At 39.9% G+C, this 20218-nt stretch overlaps 1 protein-coding gene across 1 annotated transcript in view; it reads right to left on the reverse strand.

Moving 5' to 3' along the window:
* Window positions 1-16235: 16235 nt before the first annotated feature.
* Window positions 16236-20218, reverse strand: part of LOC145400103 (uncharacterized) — a 178429-nt gene continuing 174446 nt past the window's right edge. The window contains exon 8 of the mRNA XM_080272612.1: window positions 16236-16691. Coding sequence (XP_080128738.1) covers window positions 16236-16691 — 456 coding nt within the window. The remainder of the gene's footprint in view (window positions 16692-20218) is intronic.

Genomic DNA, 20218 nt, shown 5'->3' on the forward strand with positions numbered 1-20218 from the left:
AGTCTGTTAGCTGCTGGGGGCGTTGGGGGCTGGGCTGCAGGGACAGGACGCCTAGGCTTGTGGTGGGCCTGTCCCAGGTACTCTCTGGTGGGGACCTTGTTGGGGAGCAGTCTCCACCCTTTGTAGAGAAGGGGGAGCAAGAGGGGCGTCTTGCTTGGCCTCTGGAGGGGTGGACTAAGCAAGAGACGTAGCCCTCATAGGAAGCATCCGGGATAGTGGAGGAGGGATGGCCAGTGGCCTGTCCCTCAGCCTGGCAGGCGTGACGGTCCCTGTTGAATCCCCACTCCGGGGCAGAGGAAAGAGATCCGGAGGACATTCCTTCCACCTGGTAGGTCCAGGGGATGCTACCCAGGCTCCCTCCCGGGGTGGTGTTTGAAGGAGATACGGTGGACACTCCCTTGGGCTGACTGGTCCGGGGGACACTGCCAGGGGACCATTCCTCCCGGGGACAGTAGAAGGAGAAAGCCCGGCGGGCTTTCTGGCTTCTGCAGCAGGTCCAGTGGACTCTGCCACCCTCCTGCCGTCGGGGGAAAAGTGCAACTGGGGGATGACCAGTGGTCTCTCCCCCAGTGGCAGATCCGGTGGACACTACCACAGGCTCGCCGCCCTCTTGGGGACTGCAGATGAAGGTCGTCTGGCTGACGGTCCGAGACGCCTGCTCCCGAAGGTGGGTGGCAGAAGGAGGACATCCGGTGAACACTCCTCCTACAGTAGATCCGGTGGATATTACTGTGGCACTGCTCCCCTGGGATAAAGTAGGTCTGTGAGCTCTGGTGGTTGCTCTTCCTCTTGTGGAGGCAGGTCCGGTGGACACCGCTACCAAGGGCCTACTTGGGACTGTCAAAAGGCAAGTCCCACCCCTATTCTGGTGAGCGCTCTCCCCGTCAGAGGGCAATGCACCTAGTCAGTGCACTTCTTGGGGGTCCAGCTGCATGGAAGAGGGGCATAGGGTCATGGGGGAGATGAGTCGTTGTGGTGCAGGACGCCTATGCATCTCCCCGTTGCCTCCTCTTGGGGTGGGAGTCACCTCCCTATGTCCTCCTCCTAGGGTGGTGGTGTCGGGATTGCTCCGCCAGGTGGGTATTTAATTTTATTACTCTTCTTTCCTTCTCAGGTGTCTTTATATTGAGTGACAAGGCTAATGGTTTCATGTAAGCCAGGAAACCAGTAACAATGCTGGGTGGTGACCATATAACTAACCCATACGTGTTCCCTACTGTACATGTCCACAAGGAGGTTGGCTAAGGGTTAGTGCCCCTCCCCATAAAACAACTCAAAGTCAGATGGCATCTGGCTGTAGAGAGACCGATTTTTCTGACACTCTCTGGACTTACCCTGACCTAATGCAAAAAGAATTAGGGAATCTATTACCATTCTTGTGTAAGAAACAAACAAATGCACAAACAAACATATACACAGCTTGACTTTATTATTTAGATTTGATCAAACTACAGTACTAAGAATATTACAACAAAACTTTATATCTGCATCAAAAATTATTAAAATTATACTGTAACGTACCCTTACCATAATGGGACTGAATACTGCTTAGTTCCACGCCTCTACGCTTCTGATAGGGCAGAAAAATAATCGATGGATGGATGGACTATTCCCATGTTACCAACTACAGCTTAAAGCAATTTATAAACCCTGTAGACCATAGTATTACACCATAGTATTTTGGCAAAGCTACATGTGAAATAAATGGCTAAACCCATATTTCCCTTATTTAGGTGTAAGGGTCAGAATGAGTGAGGGAATGAAATCCGAGTTTCAGGTAGCAAAGATCATATGGCACTATGTTATGATGTGAAGGTATAGTAAGGAGTTGGGATGACATGGCAGAAGCTTAAGAGGGATTTCAAATCCTCCCTATGGAGAAAACTTTTTCTTGGATTTGCAAATTATGTTTTTTCAACTTTCTTTTTTTTTATTTTTTTTTCCAAAATCTTCCTAGGGAACACTATGTTAATTGCTCCTAAAAGGAAACTGAAACTTGGCACAATACTGTAAATGAAATGCAGTAGAATGCTGTACATGAAGATAATATATAACAAATTTTATAGGTATTACATAAACCACTGATCATTTTCGTTGTTTATTGAGATAAATGGACTACAAACGTGATATGATAGGCTGAACCTAACCAACAGAGTAAGGATGTGAACCAAGCCTTGGGAACCTGAACAATAACAGCAACTGCGGGTGTGTATGGGCATGTGGATTGGTAGCAGTCCGACCCCAGCTCTGAGCCAGCAGCCACCTGCCATCACCTGCACCATTTGAGGGAATGAGAGTGGTACTGAAGTGGCTTCCTGTTGTAGGGTGAAGGAAGTTAGTGTACATACAGTGAACTACTAAATCTCTCCTCCACTGAGCAGTTAATCAATGAGGGCTGCTCACTACTACAGGAAGCAGTGGAGGTCCAGAGGGTGGCAGGGGATCAGTCGGCTACAGGTTACTGCACTGTGGAAGTCAACGGAAGCGGTATTGAATTGTATGGCCAAGGGGCCTGGCTGGGGGATGCGCAAAACTCTGTACAAGAAATGTGCTGTCTAGCAGGTACACTACAAATATAAAAGTGAAATAAAACAACTATGGATAAATGTTGCAAGCAGAGGCCTATAACATGTAAATGGTGGCATCCACCCCCAGGCCCAGTAATTCATGATTATGGTAAATCAAATGTATGGTAATCTAGTTATAATTATTGCACTGATCTCGTACTAAAAATGAGAGACTGTTACGAGAGAGAAAATGTTGAGTGAGAGTGGTCTCGCCTGGGCCTGGCGCTTCACCTCCTCCAGTGGCCGGGCGAGGGACGCAGTGGCATGCTCACACCACATGCATAAATGATTGCTTTACACAGCTCTAGAATTTAGTGCTCTTGTTATTAGCCACAGTAAAAAGTTTTTGTGACACTTATGTACTGTATAAAAGAACAGTTGAGCTTCTGTACCACTATAGGTGAGTCCCTCACCCTAGCTGAGGGCATCACCACACCTTCCCTCCTCCCTGCCCGGGCCAGCCACCTTGGGAGCACATCCTTCAGTGGGGTAGTTATTGCCAAAAGGACGGTTCTATTTCTCCATAGTTAAGTATACTTTGGGAGTGAGGGTTACGAGGTGCCCTCTGGCTGAGTGCATCACTTGACAGCTGGGCAGCTGCTGAGCCATGGGCCCCAGGTCTCTTTGGCACAAGATACAGTTAGGGCACGAGCGAGACCTTGTCAGGACGCACGAGGTTCTCATACAGCAGAACCAGAAAATTATAATTGTTCATGTGGACATTACCCTCAGTTCTGATGGTGCATCTTAATTCATTATAATGACATGATCTCCATAACACCTAAAATTTAATAATTTGGCTATATAACTTGAGTTCCATAATAACAATTATCACATGTTTTAAAGCAAATGAGTTGTAAGTTATGTGGAATAACTTGTGCTTTAATATCATATAGTGAAGGATTCTAGTAATTACAGTACACATTACTTATCTGGATAGTACACCAGTCAAAGTGAGGGACATTATGTCCACAATATCTGCCTAGACAACCTCGTACGGACAGATTTGTTGGCTGGGGTCAAGTTACCACAGAGAATACACCAGAGGCTCTATATTTACTGAGTCACTGGTACTCAAAAGGTTTATGATTAACAATTTGAAAAGATCTAATGTACACAGTATGATATGTGCCTATCATTTCTATATCATTGTCACCATCACTGCATGTCACAATGCAATGCAACATCAACAGCAAATGTATTACAATCTGTATACTTGTGAAGGGCACGTAACGTACAACCCTCCAACACTCTTACATCATGCAGGTACCAAAGCCAGTCTCACTGGCCTCCAAACAGGTAATAAAAGGAACACACATGCACAATACTTGATACTTTCCAGGTACAAACACTGCAGAAATAATGAAGGGCCTTTGGTGAAAAAGGGACATCAAAAAAGTCTTCCTTTAATCACTCACCTGACTAAAACTAGATCTTCGTAAATACACATCACAAGTCAATTAAATTAATTCTCCATTTTGCCACTGGCTTTCAGAATACCAGCAGAGCCATGAACACTCTATAAGAGCATCCCAATAAACTGTGAAGTTTTGATTTTATCTGCAGGTGGTGGCAGCAGTGGGGTGGGAGGGGGGGGGGTGCGTTTAGAGACCGCCGTCTTGGAGTCCACTGCTGATAGCACTACTACAGAGGGATGCCCTTTACCATTCACATTCTATCACAGGCAAGTCAAGCACAATGGGGTCCCCTGCACTCTACCCTGTACACTATTGCTCAGATATTTGTCCTTAACTGAAGTCTACCAACATATAGAAGAAGTGTTTCAAAAAGGCATCCAGCTGACCACTGATAAGCTTGTATGATAACAAAAATGAAGTAAGAGTATCATGGTGTAAAACACTGCTCCCTAAAATTTTCAACGAATGCATTCTGTATTTTGCAACCAGCTAAGGCTTTATCACTTACATTTTTACACTATACTGAAATCAGAGCAGTAACATTCCTTTTAGTTACCCATTTAATTACACTGGTTAGTTACAAAATTTGCTGTTATACATGGTAACTTATTGAATGTGTGGACAGTCTTTACAGACTACCAAGTTAAATACTGTACTGTATACTGGTACTCATAATTCATCAATACTGTACTGTATTAAATTATTTTTACACTGCCAAGTGTAATTTAACAATTAATAATAAGCCATCACTCTGTCGAAAAGTCATAAGCTAACTCCTACAGCATTTAGTGCAGCCTAGGGTGGCTACAGTTTGTGAGATATACATGGATTTCTTTGCTCTGACACAAGGTCAATATCACATATCACAATGCCAGTAACTGCAGGGGACCCCTGGCCACAGATATATGTTCAAAAATAAGAATGATCAATTTACATGGCTACACCATATATAAATTAAATTATCCTCAATTACAAATTTCCTTTTTGGAATGAAATCCATAATATAAATAGTGATCCAATTTGTCAATGACTAGAAAAAATACTAATATGTGAATTGTTCAGTAATAATCAAAGGCCTCATCCATTTACTCCCATTACCTGTTCCTTCATCATACAGCAGTAGCAGCAGCACTTTAAGAAGCAGCACTTCAAAGCGCTGGTCATGGCATGCTGTGATGCTACTAATGTGGGATTCTTAAGGGATGATCTTGATGATATGGCCCTTTGACTTTGTTCTGACTCCACTGAAATATTCACATCCAATTGAAAATATTAGCATATCATTTTCACATTAGCTATTGTTCCTTGGCATCCCATACATTTTTTTTTGACAGGAGAAGTAGAATAATAGTTCCTGATCTCCCAAACCACCAGCTCTGCCTAGCATTGTGGTGACAAGCGGCCCGCCCGTGGCTCATCCTCCCTGTCTATTACCTACAAGGAAAACGGATCATAGAGTAACAACTACAAATGATGGCAGTTTAAAAAGGAGGGATCATATCTGATATGTTGTGGAAACACTATTAAAAATGAGCCCAGGCTGCCCACACATGAAGGTCCTATCATAATGTTATAGTCGCTAAATTGCCTAAAAAAATATCAAGGACAGTTTATCCTTTCAATCTAGTGAAATCATTGTGAAAAAATATGTAACACTGGTACGGTACAGTACTATCACCTACTTGGGAAATATATTTCATTACATTTACACTTAATTTGTCTATGAATGAAGATGAATGCAAAACTGGCTTTAATTGGTGTAAGGACTTGAATTTTGTTACATGTGACATACAAAATCTTCAGGTAAGTCAGCCACCAGTTAGTACACTATATGATTGATGAATAAACTGGTGAGTAATCATAAGCGGTGCATGGCTGATACTGCACCTGCCAGGCTGAGTCTTGTGTGGGCAGCCATGAAATAACCGGCAGTGCTGCCTGGTTAGGATACCAACTCGTTGAAGCAGAACTGAACAAATTGTAGCTGTCTCAGCGCCACAGCTAAGAGCACAGCTGCCAGCTACACGATAAGCTCACCTTTCGTTGTTCATCTCCTATACAAAAACATATTTGAGTCAAGAACCAAATGAGACATAGAAAAAAAAAACACTGTACATGAAAAGTAAAAGAATACAAAACTAAAATTAGTCACTGCCAATGCAGTGGCAAACTATACCATATGTTATAATATCAAGACTAATATTTCTTTGTATAAATGGGCAGGTTGCTCAAATGCACATTATATTTAATAAGAAGTCTCATTGTTAACTAACTCTGGTGATCATAACCCTGTGATAAGAGGTCAAAGCTCCCTAATAATAGGCATGCATGCCTAACCTTTGGCTAACAAACTTCAGTCTTAACACTGCTTTGTGCATCATCTAATCTTGCCACCTAATTCATACTTATTGTGCAGCTGGAAGCTACAGTTGTGAGCAAAGTTTGCCCTTATGCCAATGGCATATCACATCTTAGTACAGCCACCTACTTGTAATAACAATAATTTACACAGATAAATGGTACAAATAACATAGGTTTTACATCAAGGTCAACATTAACAGCATATAAGCTAACAATGTCTTGATATTTATACAGGTAAAACTAGCCCTGACCCTGTAGCCAGAAGGCGGGTATTGGGACCCCCGGGGCAGAGCCAGGCTGCTGGACCACACAGGCTCCCACCAACCGCCCGACCAACACAAACATGTGCTCACACTACAAGCAATGCAAATATCAACATTATGTAAAACCACAAAAGTTAGAAAGGTGAATCTTTACACAGCTTGTGCTGTCAGCCTTGATCTAACACAGGACTTCCAGTAAACTTAAATAATAATTACATTTATGAGGATTGGTAGCGTTAAAGCTCATACAACAGGCTAAATAAATTTTTGCACTTAATATTGTACACTAAGAGTAATTACAAGTTTGCACATCTGCAACATGGTTAGATTGAGCCATTGATAGTTGTCTGCCTCCCCGGCCACACAGTCATTGTTACTGAAGCCCTGCGAGGAAGCCCTGTGGTCCCTGCCGAGGGGGTTCCAATCGTATACATGGTGAGTGAAGCAGTTCTGTCTCCTCCGAGCATCCTGCCCACCAGACATACTTTGTCACATCATTTGACTTAGCTAACCTTCTCCAGCACTTGCATACACTTAATCACAGCCCAGACCAATATCAACATAGTAGAGTCTGCCTGCCAACCCTACTGCTGTCACTGCCGGAAACACTTCAGCAAAATGGGGCCAATGAACACACAGTGTGAGATGATGGAGTGAAAACAATACAAGAACAACAAATCACTGGAAACCTACATGACAGAAATGATTTTTGGATGGGTGAACACAATCCTGATTTGGCATTCACTAAAGTGAGGAATTATAAAACTGATTATTAAAAATAAAGAAATGAAAAAAAATAAATATAGACTAAGAATAAGGGAAAACTATATTTTTACTGATGATTTAGTGAAATTACATACAGTACAATCCTTAAAAAATATAATTTAATAATATACGACGATAAAAGAAAATCTGCATGTAAAAACAGACAACAGTAACAAAAAATAAAGTTAACAGAACATACTTAAGAATGAATTTGACAAAAATGAAAGAGCAGAATACTGAATAAATTTAAGGATAACTTGAGTTGATAGCTCTACTGCAATATACAAAACTTTAAAGTTTTTACTGCTCCACAAGACAGTAACAACATACCCTGCAGTAAAATGCTTAACATTAAATTTCATAGTTATTCTATGATACTGATTTTAGAATACAGAACCTGCTTTTACATGGGTGTATACTTAACTAATGCAAGAATATTTGGTGCATTTTGTAATGCCAAAGTGACCAAGTACTGTAAATGTAATCAAATTCAGTAGTTCTCATGTTTGGACAATAAAAATTGATAATCTTTTGTGGAAACCAATGGTTGTGCATCTTGAAATACTACAATATTAGGCTGCAGCTCATTTATTGTTGATTATATTATATATATATATATATATATATATATATATATATATATATATATATATATATATATATATCTATCTATCTATCTGTCTATCTATCTATATATACTGTATATATATATATAGATAGATAGCTAGATAGATATAGTTAGCACAATTTGATGTGTGCAGCAGGGGATGCAGACATGTCAATTTACCAACATCATGTCGGTGCTTTCACAGCCAGTTATTAAAAAAAAAAAAAAGAAAAAAAATGGCTGAGGGAAAATGATTACTACCCATCCAACCCCTTCCATACCCCCCTGAATGGCAGTAAGTTTAAAAAGTTATGCACTCTTATTTGGATGTCAGTCTGTTTTGTCTCACATGACGGACTCCCCCCCACCTTCCTCCTGCACTTAGTGTTTAAGTTGATGATGTCTTTTGTTAGCAATGTCTAAGCCTTACACACGTCCCGGTAATGTTATATGAGTTATTAAGTGTCATTAAATAAGTTTAAATAATAAAAAAACAAGTGAACAAACTACTATTAATGAACATTCAGTACACCACTTATTGACCAAGTTCAAGGCTGGGGGTCCCATAAATACGATGCGAGTGGACTCCCAAGATCTCCGAGTGCGGTCTAGGCAGTTATTAGGTATTCATTGAATGAAAATCCTCTCCGCACTGTCCGACAGCTGGAGGAACAAAATCCCCTTCTACTCCAAGACATGAGTGTTTATATGAACTATTCAGAGCTCCATACTAAAGAAACTGAAATACAGGAAAGTGATGGCCAGGAAAATGCCTCTTGATACTGATGTCCAGCATAATATGAGAGATACTTTGGTAGAGAAATATGCTTCATGGACTATAAGTGACTGGAGATGTGTTCTGTGTACTGATAAATTGATGATTTTTGTGACACCAAGGACTTGAAAATGTAGTGTGGTACAGAGTAGGTTCCTTGCAACCTTAAAGTTACAGCAAAGACTGTCAAATACCCTGCCTCCCTTATGGTATGGAAAGTTTTCTCTTATTGAGGACTAACTGACCTTATTATTTTCCCTAAAGGCCAAAATGTCACCAGAGACATTTATCTTAGCCTTTAAGATGACCACTTGGCTGACTGCTTTGTGGTGACTGGAACCAAAGTGCTGTGGCAGGATGGAGCTCCCTGTCATACGGCAAAAGTCGTCAAAACCTGGCTTTGCACATGTGAGGTGGAGTGGGTTTCTGCTTAGCCATGGAATACTCCTGATATTTCACCCACTGAGAACCTCTGGAGCACTGTCAAAAGCAAATTAAGAAATAAGATTTGTCCACAGGGGCCAAACTGGAGGTTGCCTTTCATTGTACAAGAAGTTAATTTTTCCCTAGTACCCTCAGGAAACTTGCTACCAATGTCCGAGATCATCTTTTGGATGTCCAAATATGCAAAGGTTACTCCATAAGCAAGGAAAAAGCTTGATGGAAAGTGTTCAGAGAAAACTGTATTATTGGTTTGGTTGCTATGATGACTTTTAGTTATGTCACACATCTTTGTTTTGAGTGGTCACACTGAGATGTGCTAACAGTATATACTGTGTGTGTGTGTGTGTGTGTGTGTGTGTGTGTGTGTGTGTGTGTGTGTGTGTGTGTGTGTGTGTGTGTGTGTGTGTGTGTGTGTGTGTGTATATATATATATATATTTAACCCATTGGAGCCCAGTGTCCCCAGTGTTGGACAGAACTGGGAATTTTCAATTCTAATTAAAGTAGTGAACCCCCGGGTAGGGACCTATGAGCTTCGCGACTATGAGCTGATAAGTAAAGAGCGGCACGCTTAGGACCCTCCCAGAACAGTGCCTCAACCAGCAACTCTGGGATCCAATGGGATATATATATATATATATATATATATATATATATATATATATATATATATATATATATAATATATATATATATATATATATATCCATCCATCCATATAATCCTATGTTGCCCCATGAAGAGCGTAGGAGCCCGGGTCTAGGAAAGTTGGTCCTGGCATTTAAGATGAGAGTGACCAGTCTCACTTATCCCTGAGTGGCATTATGTGAGCAATAAACCCCAACCATCCCTTGGATATAAACCTTCACCGGCTCAATCCGATTGGAGTACTTTTATTACCCTCTAAACCACCAGGAGCCAAAATTTGGTTATATAGTTACCACCCAGCATAGTAAATGGTTTCCTGGTGTGAAGGGAACTATTTGGCTTGTCACTCAATGTAGAGTCACCCACAGGCAGAAGGAAGAGGAAAGAATGAAGGAAAGAAAGATACAAGAGGGAGTGTAAAGTCACCTGCTGGCAGAAGAAAGAGGAAAGAATGAAGGAAAGACAGAAGAGGATGGATGGAAAGAAGGATGGAAGATAGGAAAGGGCAGACAACCGAGAGCAACACTACATCAAGTGAGTGGATGGTGAGCGCCCCCACCTACATATATATATGGCCATAATACCTCAATATTTCTCCTAAAGCATTCTGTCACATCCACACAACAACGCTTCTTCACTTCCTCATTTGTCAGCCTGTCTCTCCATGTAACTCCACATGCTGCTCTCAAAAAACTCATTTCCACTGCTTTCACTCTTGACTTATGTCCCTCCAACAAGGTCCAAGCTTCACTTCCATACATTAGAGTTGGTATCACAGTACTGTCTTGCAACGACATTTTAACTTCTATGCTCACTTCCCTGTTTCTTATCACTGCTTTCAAAGAACCAGCAACCTTCCTTCTTTGTTGTGTGTGTGTGTGTGTGTATATATATATATATATATATATATATATATATATAGCAAGCTAGCCCCGAACACTTTCTCACCGAACGCGCTCACAATTATAAAAGGTAAGTGCTGGGATACGTATAAGACAACGTAAGATTAAAGAACCATTGAGAAAACTAAAAATTTATGCAAAAGAGGCCTTTGAAAGGCCAAATCCCCGAACATCAGTGCAGCACCACGCACAGTTTGTTTTGATCACGTGATCGAGTGATTCAATGTACTGCTTTTCCACAGTACTGTATTTGTAAGTTAAATATTTACATTACTGTTCTGGTAGGTTTATGTGCAAGTTAAAGTATTATTAAATAACGTTAAAGCAAGAAATAAAGTCTTAAAACCAGTTTACCTGATAGGCATCGGAATATTGCTTTTTTATTTGTTCGTTTAATATTTGCTGTACTGCTTTTCCACAGTACTGTATTTGTAAGTTAAATATTTACTGTTCTGGTATGTACTTGTAAGTTAAAGCACTTAAATACAGTTAAAGCATTAAATAATGTCTTGTAACCAGTTAACCTGATTTACATGATTACCCATAATCGGCGTCGTCAATTCGCCGTCAGACAATTCCCCTTTCAAAACATGGATGATTCCCCGTCAGGACAATTCGCACCCCGGACGATTCCCCGTCATTCTATAAATATAATTATTATTAATTAATCAATACTTTTATAAATATACTTATCATTAATTCATCAGTACTTTAATTAATATATTTCAGGGGGATCCATCAAAGTCTATGTTCAACAGCGTAGGCTTTGGATATTATTTATTAGTTGCACCTTTAATCAATAATTAACTTGTTTCTTACTCGGTGTAGTCGCCTTTGAATTATATTTTAGCGTCACCCATAGCTGTCTTCATTAATAAGGCGAACTGTCTTGTTATTGTTGTGACGGTCCCGAAACCAATCGGCGTCAGAATGTTGCCTTGTGTTTATATATTTGTAAGCTGAAGTTTTGCTGTGCAGTACTGTATTTGTAAGTTATAACATTAAATAAACCTTCTAACCACTTTAAGTGCTTCATAATGATTACCAATGGCAGATAACAGCAAATCACCACATATAGGGGGTCTAGGGAGCAAAATAAGGAGTGGCTAAAACTTACACGGTTTTGTGCCAAATGCGCCACGTTAGGAATGAAACCCACACATTCGGGGCAAGCTAGCTGTACTCGTATATATTTTCAGTTATGAATGAAATGCACATGGGGGAGTTAAGGGTGGCAAAGATGGTGTTAAATTATTTTGTTTTGCTGAATTCTCAGGAATAACCTATTTGTCAGTGAATGTAAGGCATGCTGACACAATAAACGTTCTATTTTATTTCTACCAACATCAACACAATTAAGCAGTAAGAGAAACTGAAAGTGCAGTGTGACAGCACTGCAGTGCCATGTAAACTGATGGATGTGGTCTGTGATGCATGTTATTATCCATAACCAATAATAAATGTAAATGGTACATTTTGGGAGAGGCGGTGGCTCAATTGGTAGAGAGGTGGCCTGCAGTCCTAACGGACCCAGGTTCAAATCCTGGCTGGGGCAGGGAACAGTTTAAGGATTTGAATTTCATTTAAATCAGGCTTTACTGATCTACCAGTAGACCCGCCGACATGTCGTAAAAATACCCCTGCTAATGCACCAGTCCAGTATAAGACAGCCCTAGCATGTATTCAATATGGACGGTGGGTGTTAGTGCCGAAGTAGTGACATGTAGAGGTGTATGGTATGTAGGAGGACTGCTGGGCCTTGATAGCAGGCTGTGAAGCCTATGCCCAGAGTCACACACACACACACACACACACACACACACAAAACTTAGTACTGCTGTACATTCTGGTAAGTGCAAAAGATCCACTGTTTTGCTGAATTATGCCAATCCAGTCTCTTTACTGGTAGAGGATAAAAGGCAATTCAGTAAAAATCATTAGTTAGATAACACGGTTTCGTTCTGTGATTAGGAGACACATTCTTGTTCACGCAGAGGAATTCTGCCAGCCAGCACAGGAAATGAATCAGTCTCACAACAATAATTGATTTCCTGTGGTTTAGGGATTAGTATGTGGTGCTTCAAAATCTTTTGGCTGGTGTGGTCACTTTGACAACATTAAATGCATTTTAATATATACTGTAATTCATTTGTTCATGGCTGAAAATGATGAAATCTAACTGGAAATAATTATGATGTAAGGAAACTGAACCGAAAGGGTTGTACGAGTATAAGAATTACCGGTACATGATACTAAAAAAACTTGTTACAGCCACTATATCATGAAATGCAGAGAATCATCCCGATACCAATATATAGTAACATAGAATATAGTTCATACAGTAACAATGCATACCTGCAGGTGACAACAAGTAGAAGTAACTAAAGAACTATTAGCAAGATAGAAGATGCACTACATTTACTGTATCAAAGATCCACAGCCTTGGGAAGGAATGTGACCAAAGGTACATGGTTTGAATAACACCTTCAGTATTTTGTAAAGGTTGGCAGACAGAACTCAAGGGGTGAGGCTCCACACTCAGGATCAACACACCATTTCCTGTAGAATATTCCAACAGTGGTACTGTGTACCAACATAGCATAGTATGCCAACGCTAGTACAGTATGCCAACACCCGTACAGTATGCTAACACTAGTACAGTATGACAATACCAGTACAGTATACCAACACCTCAGGACACAAACACAGATATTGAGTCTTGGTTACTTTGTCTGGGAGATATTCATTCTATCTGAGAACTGAAATATCTCAAGTAATGCACTGCCTAGTGTTCATAACAATCCAAGTGATCATGGTTGGAAAGATTAAAGCATTTTCTGCTACATGTCACAAGTCTTGGTCCTTATGTGGGACTTCTATACAGCTTACTGGAATTTAATGAGTAAGTTTGAACTTTAATTGACTGTGAAAGTCCTACTGCTTACTACAAGATAATAGCAATGACATGCGACAAAAAACATCAGAGCTATGTTCCTAACTTTTATAAAAGAAAAATTTGTCACTAATGAAAACAATGAAGTACAGTACTGACAAAATTTACCTTATATTCTGAAGTATAATATTAGAAAAGGTTTACATATCAACAAATACTAATGGCCATAGAAAATTATAGAGGTTTGTATGATATGCTTGAATTGCTGATCTGGATATGATATATATGATATGTACTTTTATTCACAAGGTTTGATATGTGAATAGATCTAAAATGCTTCAAGATCCAGCACTCCCCTACTGTGATGTGGCTGCACCCACTGACATATGCTTATAAAAAGCTTACAGTTTGCTCTGGCACTGAAAAATCAATAAATGTGAAATTTGCCTTCTTAAACAGAGTGTTCAAATTCAAGACCTAGATTTTGAAACTGAAAATTCATTAATATTGTATTTTCAAAATTTCATCTTATAGGTTAACACTGATAATGAGCAAAAATTCCACTGCAAAATTTACAAGGCTTTCCCTTACCAAAAATAACACATGCAAGTACTGTACTTTCTTATAAAGTGGTGTGTCGTGGCTCCATGAATTAAAGCAATTTAATAATTCATAAATATGATACAGCCTGATGAAAATAAAGTAGCTGAAATGATACTATCTATAAATCTGTAGAATACTGAGCTTTACCAATATTTTGCTTCTGTCGGCTTTAAGGAGAAATTAATCAATTTGTCTAAAATACCTGCAGATAACATAGACTACCAGTGATGCATGAGGTTTAAATAATCCTCCAAGTACATATCTGTATGGTACTGTGCACTGTAACTTGTGACTGGAAAAATATGCTGTAATATCAACACCAAAACAGAATGGAAATACAATGGGAGTTGAGAGCCTCAAATACCTGGTACAAAAAGTTTTGTTTCCTAAATAATTGGTTTTGGAATACAAAAACATAATTGAGCATTAGTATCACTGCTGATTTCTGTAGTGCATCACAATACAGTGGGGGAGTACTGTGGTTTGCAGCTGAACTGTTCTGGTAACACACTGTACCCCCACTTATAAAAGGCAAATTTGAATGTATGTATTGTAAGAAAGCATGCCTAAAGAGCCTCTCTGTCCATAAGATAAACCACAAGCCCCAGTCCATCAAGCAACACTCGGATCTAAAAATGAAGAACAGAAACTAAGCCTCACTCCTAACATGATTTTGTAGAAGGGAAGGGAATGAAAGTTTAACAGATGAACCTACCGTATGTTGCAAAAGTTCAGACATTAAATTACACCATCTTTGGTGATGAATTATCTTCCTAACTTGGCAAAATAATTATATAATTAGTTACTACACTACCATCACTTTTAAGAACCAACAAAAGGTGGCACTGGGTTCAAGTCTTTTAAACTCCCTACAATGAGATCTCACTGATAAACCAAACTCCCTTTGTAAAATAACAGGTGATAATATATGTAACCAAACTCCCTTTGTAAAATAACAGGTGATAGTGTATATGTAGGAGTACAGAAGACTAAGTGTAACAGGTGATGATGCATGTGTTGGAGTATACAGGACTAAATGCATGAGGAATTAGTATGTTTAACTAAGGAGCAGACACGAAGTAATAGTTATGAGCAGTGTTACCACAGTTACTTTCAATGCAAATGATTCAGTCCTGAGGCAACTAGTGAAAACCAAATCCAGTACATGTAAAATCTTGTGAGTGGAGTGTGCCAATTAATCATAAATGCCAATGGACACCACAACACACCAAGAGAAAGCATAACATAAATCTTTACTAATGACTAAGAGAAAGAAAACTTATTCTATTTTGAAGACATCTGGATTAAAAAAAAAAAAAATAAAAAGTTTTAATATGTTATCTAAACTAGGGGAGTTTGGTCTTCTCAATATAAAACTATCTGTGAGAAGCACTTTCTGACTCTATGAGCGTGTCCAACACATAAGATATGGCTTACCAGAAATTGGGAGCAGTGTTTTTCTGCCAAAAATAAGATATATAGACTAATTATGAGACAATGAAATGAAACCAAATGGAGTAAGACAACCCATTGGGCTGAGTTTACCCTCTCAAGTCTCCATACTTCCCAGAGTTACAGTGTCATTACATATTGCACGCACGAATCCACATTGAGTACCTAGTTTAAGTAGAAAAAAAAATCCTCCTACAAACAGATCACAGACCATCGTGCATGTTTCATCACACACTGGTACTACTCACTTGATCACCGACATAACAATGGTTAGAGGGTATATGAAGTCTATTAGGCAAACATTCCAACTACTGTATTATTGCAGTAAATTTATAATGAACATGGGGTTGAAAAGGTAAGCTGTCTGTCCAGTTGAGCCTTGGCTATCATATCATTCCTGCTATCGATATGCTTTTGAAGGAAATAACATTGAAGCCAGAAATTTTCTGATGGTTTGGAAATGCATCTTGGCAACAAAACAATTATCATAACCAACAGTTACTTAATTAAAGCCTCTATCATCACAGCACATTAGCCATCATTTTTTTATATTGCTACCTATATGATATGATTCCTTCAGAGACATGGCACTGCAGCTCTGGTCATCAGGTGGTGAAGTCTTCACAGGGGTGCCAGGTGACTCTGGGGACGGGGTCTTGTGCTCACGTGTTCCCCCGGAGAGGTTGGAGGCTGGGGGAGTGCGGCCACTGCCGCCCTCTTGCTGCAGCCGTGTCTCATAATCCATCTCAGCTATCTCTGAGCTACACTCATTGTCAGAGTCATTGTCCGGAGGATTATTATCTGTGGACTGATCCAAGTCTGTGTGTGGGTCATTATGGGGGGCGCCTAGTCCATGCTGTTCTCCATAGTGTGCCCCAAGATCTGGATACAAGGCTGCTAGGCTGCTGCCCCCTCCACCCCCAGGACCAAGGGCCGAGGGGGCACCCACGCCTGACGAATCCTCCCGCACATGCACTTTCATGTGTATTTTTACCTGAAACATAAAATACCATCACTGTTAAATACTGCTCTAATTTGATGTCATTATCAGTATAATAATTTTAACTAAAACTCCTACTACAATGGGAAGAATATGATCCAGAGACAAGGAACAGAATAAAACACAGCACAGTTGTGAAATAAGCCATAAATCTAGTCACTCGGTACCCAAACTTTTTAGTTTCTTAGCTCAGTTTGACAGGATATGCCATACTTATGCTGTTCACAAAACCTATAGAGTACAGTCTTTCTGATGGCAAGCTGAAAAATATACTACTGTTGTCATATACAGTCAATCAATAAAGCACTGGTACAATCAGTGTGCAACATTCTCACACCACAGACTACAAACAACCCACTGTTCCTACTCAACAACAGTAGCCAAGCTTTATAAGGCTCTATAATTTATTGGTAACATTTCTTGTCTAATTCATAAGAAGTATTGTTAATTTCTGCACATTCATATGAAAACAGATTAAAATTCTTGAAACATCAGAAGATGCACAGATCATTTTAGAAATTACCAGACCCCTCCTGTGTGATACTTTTTACATTAACTGTATATTTTCTTACGAACCTAATCAGTCTAGTTCAGTTTGTCTATCTATGTACTGCAATATATTTTCAGCCTAATCACAGGGTTTATCTAGGGTGACCATTTCAAAATGCTTCCCAGCTCATCCATCACCCCCACTACTTAACGAAGCTATTTTCCCATACTGGTAAGAGAACCATCAATAGTCTGCCAAATGAAATGAGCTATACATCAATAACTGATCAATGATGCCTTTAAAAATCTCAGAACCACATCACAGGCAAAAGCTACCTACACTTTGTGTGTCATTTTTACACTCTTCTGAAAAGAGTAAAACAACATATGCACTTCCATACATACTTCATCTTTCTATACCTGTCCTTTATCAATCTCTTTACTTTCTCAAGTTCCACAGCTTGCTTTTTCACACATTCATTTACTATGTCAAACCATCTTCTTCTTGGCCTTACACGTCACTGTTTTCAGTCCTTATTATATCCATTCTCTGTGTGATAATACCATCTAATGATACTCTCTTCTCCCTTCTGAACACTAAATTTCCTTGCTCCATATCTCTTACATATCTCTGATTTCTTGATCTTATCCACCTTATCAACCACATTATATTCCTGAACAGTTGCATTTTCACTGACCTCTAATTATTTCAGGCTCAGGCTAAAAAGGTATATAAATTTACTGCTGGAAATGAATGATAAGAGTAATATGCAGCCCTGGATTATGTCAGTGACTTTTTCTACTAGGACAACATGAACTGAAGGGAAGTGGTGCTGAAGCTAGCTCAACTATGAAAGTCCTAAGTGGCTACAAGAAATCAAGAAAAATACTGTCCTTGTTGACCATACAGGTAACTTCTTTCCACATGAAAGAGGAGTTATACACTTCATGAACTAGAACTGTGATGCTCTATTGTAGTGAAACATGGGTCTTTAAGGATGACAATGTATTGTACATAGACACAAAAAAATGGTTGAATTATGAAGTGAGGAAATGGATGCATAATGCTACACTGAGAGACAAAAGTACAGTATGTGCAAAATTAAGAGGATGATTAGGTACAGTACTTGGTACTTGTACATAACTGAGGTAATATCTATTAGGTGTTATAGAAAAGTTATTGTAAAGGTCATTCCAATCTGGAATGAGAATTCAATGATTCACATCACTGCTTACTGTATATCAGTCACTCTTTTTGTTGCCATATATAGTTGAATTAAATTATGCCACATGCCGATGCACTATATCAAGGGGAAGAATAACATTATTTCATTCTCCCACCATTGATTTTTTTTTTTCAAAGCTCAGAAAGTTGTTGCAGTTACGGGATTTGCAAACATGAAGCTTTGTTTTAGGCTGGGCAAGACTGGAATGGTAATTCACAGCATAATTTCAAGAGTGGAGGATGCTCAGTTTTTAGATAATCTGACCAATTTTGGAAGGGAAGTGAATCAATGAAGGATAAGGCTAGGAGTGGTTGTCCATTAGCATAATGGAAAGAAGCCAACATCCATCCATGAAATTATAGAAGCAACCAATCTTTCACCTGGTTAAGTACAAATCATACTGACAATGATTTTTACATGAAATGTACTTTCACTAAATTTATTTCATACATCCTCACAGGTGATCTATGAGGAAGCTGAGTCATTTCTTCTTCTAGTGACCATTACTGTCAGTTCTGGCTGAGAAAAAAAATTCCACCTGCACAAGCGTACAAGGGGAAGGATGATGCCGTGGAAAGAGGAAATTATAGAGGTATAAAGTTTTACAATCAAATAATGAAGGTAATGGAGAGAGTTCTAGAAGGTAGGATTGGAGAAAGAGTGAATATTGATGAGATGCAGTTTGGCTTTATGCCAGGCAGGGGGACCACTAATGTCATATTCACTGCTCGACAGCTTCTGGAAAATTATATAGGAAAGAAAAAGGAACTACTTTGTTTTTGTTGATTTGGAAAAGGCCTTTGAAAGAGTTCCTAGAGAGGTGGTGAAATGAGCAATGAGAAAGCTTGGGATAGAGGAGTGGCTGGTTAGGGTGCTTTTGGCAATGAATGTGGGTGCTCGCACCAAGGCAAGAGTGAATGAGATTTGAGTGATGAGTTTTCCGTGAACTTTGCTGTGCATCTGGGGTCAGTTTTGAGTCCCCTGTTATTCATCATGATACTTGGAGCCCTCTCACATGACTTCAGAAATAGACTCCCATGGGAGATGTTTTAAGCTGATGATCTGGTGTTGATTGCAAAGAATGAAAAGGAGGCAGAAGAAAGATTTAGAAAGTGGAGAGATGGTATGGGGCACAAGGGCTTAAGAGTAAGTGCAGATAAAACAAAAGTGATGATATCCAGGGTTGGTGGCAGTCCTGTAAAAGAAGAGGGAGAGTGGCCATGTGTAATTTGCCACAAGGGCATGGGATGTAATTCCATCTTGCACAGTGTTTGTAATATGTGGGTGCATAAGAGATGTAGTGGTATTAGAGGTAGACTGCAAGATAATGTTGATTTCATGTGTGCGGTGTGTTGGGGAGAGCAGATGGAGATTGTCAGGTGTGAAATGATTGAACTTGCTGGTTAGTCTCGAGTGTGTGGAAGAGGTGTTACTTGGGAGACATATGTGCTGGAGGTGGGGATGGAGCTAGCTCTGTGGCTAGGGTGAGGAGTGGCTGGAAGAAGATCAGGGAGTTGTTGCCTCTTCTGACACTGACACAGCTCTTCCTATGTGCTAAGGGATCTTTGTATGCAGCATATGTTAGGAGTATAATACTGTATGGTGGTGAGATTTGGGCAGTAAAGGAAGAGGATACTCGCTGGCTCAAATGTACTGAAATGACACTGATTAGGTGGATGTGTGGTGCATCCCTGAGTGCAAGGCCTAGGGGGGCGAGGTTTATGATGGAAGAGCTGAGAGGTAGGATGGGACTGGAGTGTACTGGTGCTGTGATGACGAGAGGTAGATTGAGGTGGTTTGGGCATG

The sequence above is a fragment of the Coenobita brevimanus genome, chromosome 51, assembly GCF_032717465.1.
Source record: "Coenobita brevimanus isolate Jiangsu-jjx chromosome 51, ASM3271746v2, whole genome shotgun sequence".
Classification (NCBI taxonomy): domain Eukaryota; kingdom Metazoa; phylum Arthropoda; class Malacostraca; order Decapoda; family Coenobitidae; genus Coenobita; species Coenobita brevimanus.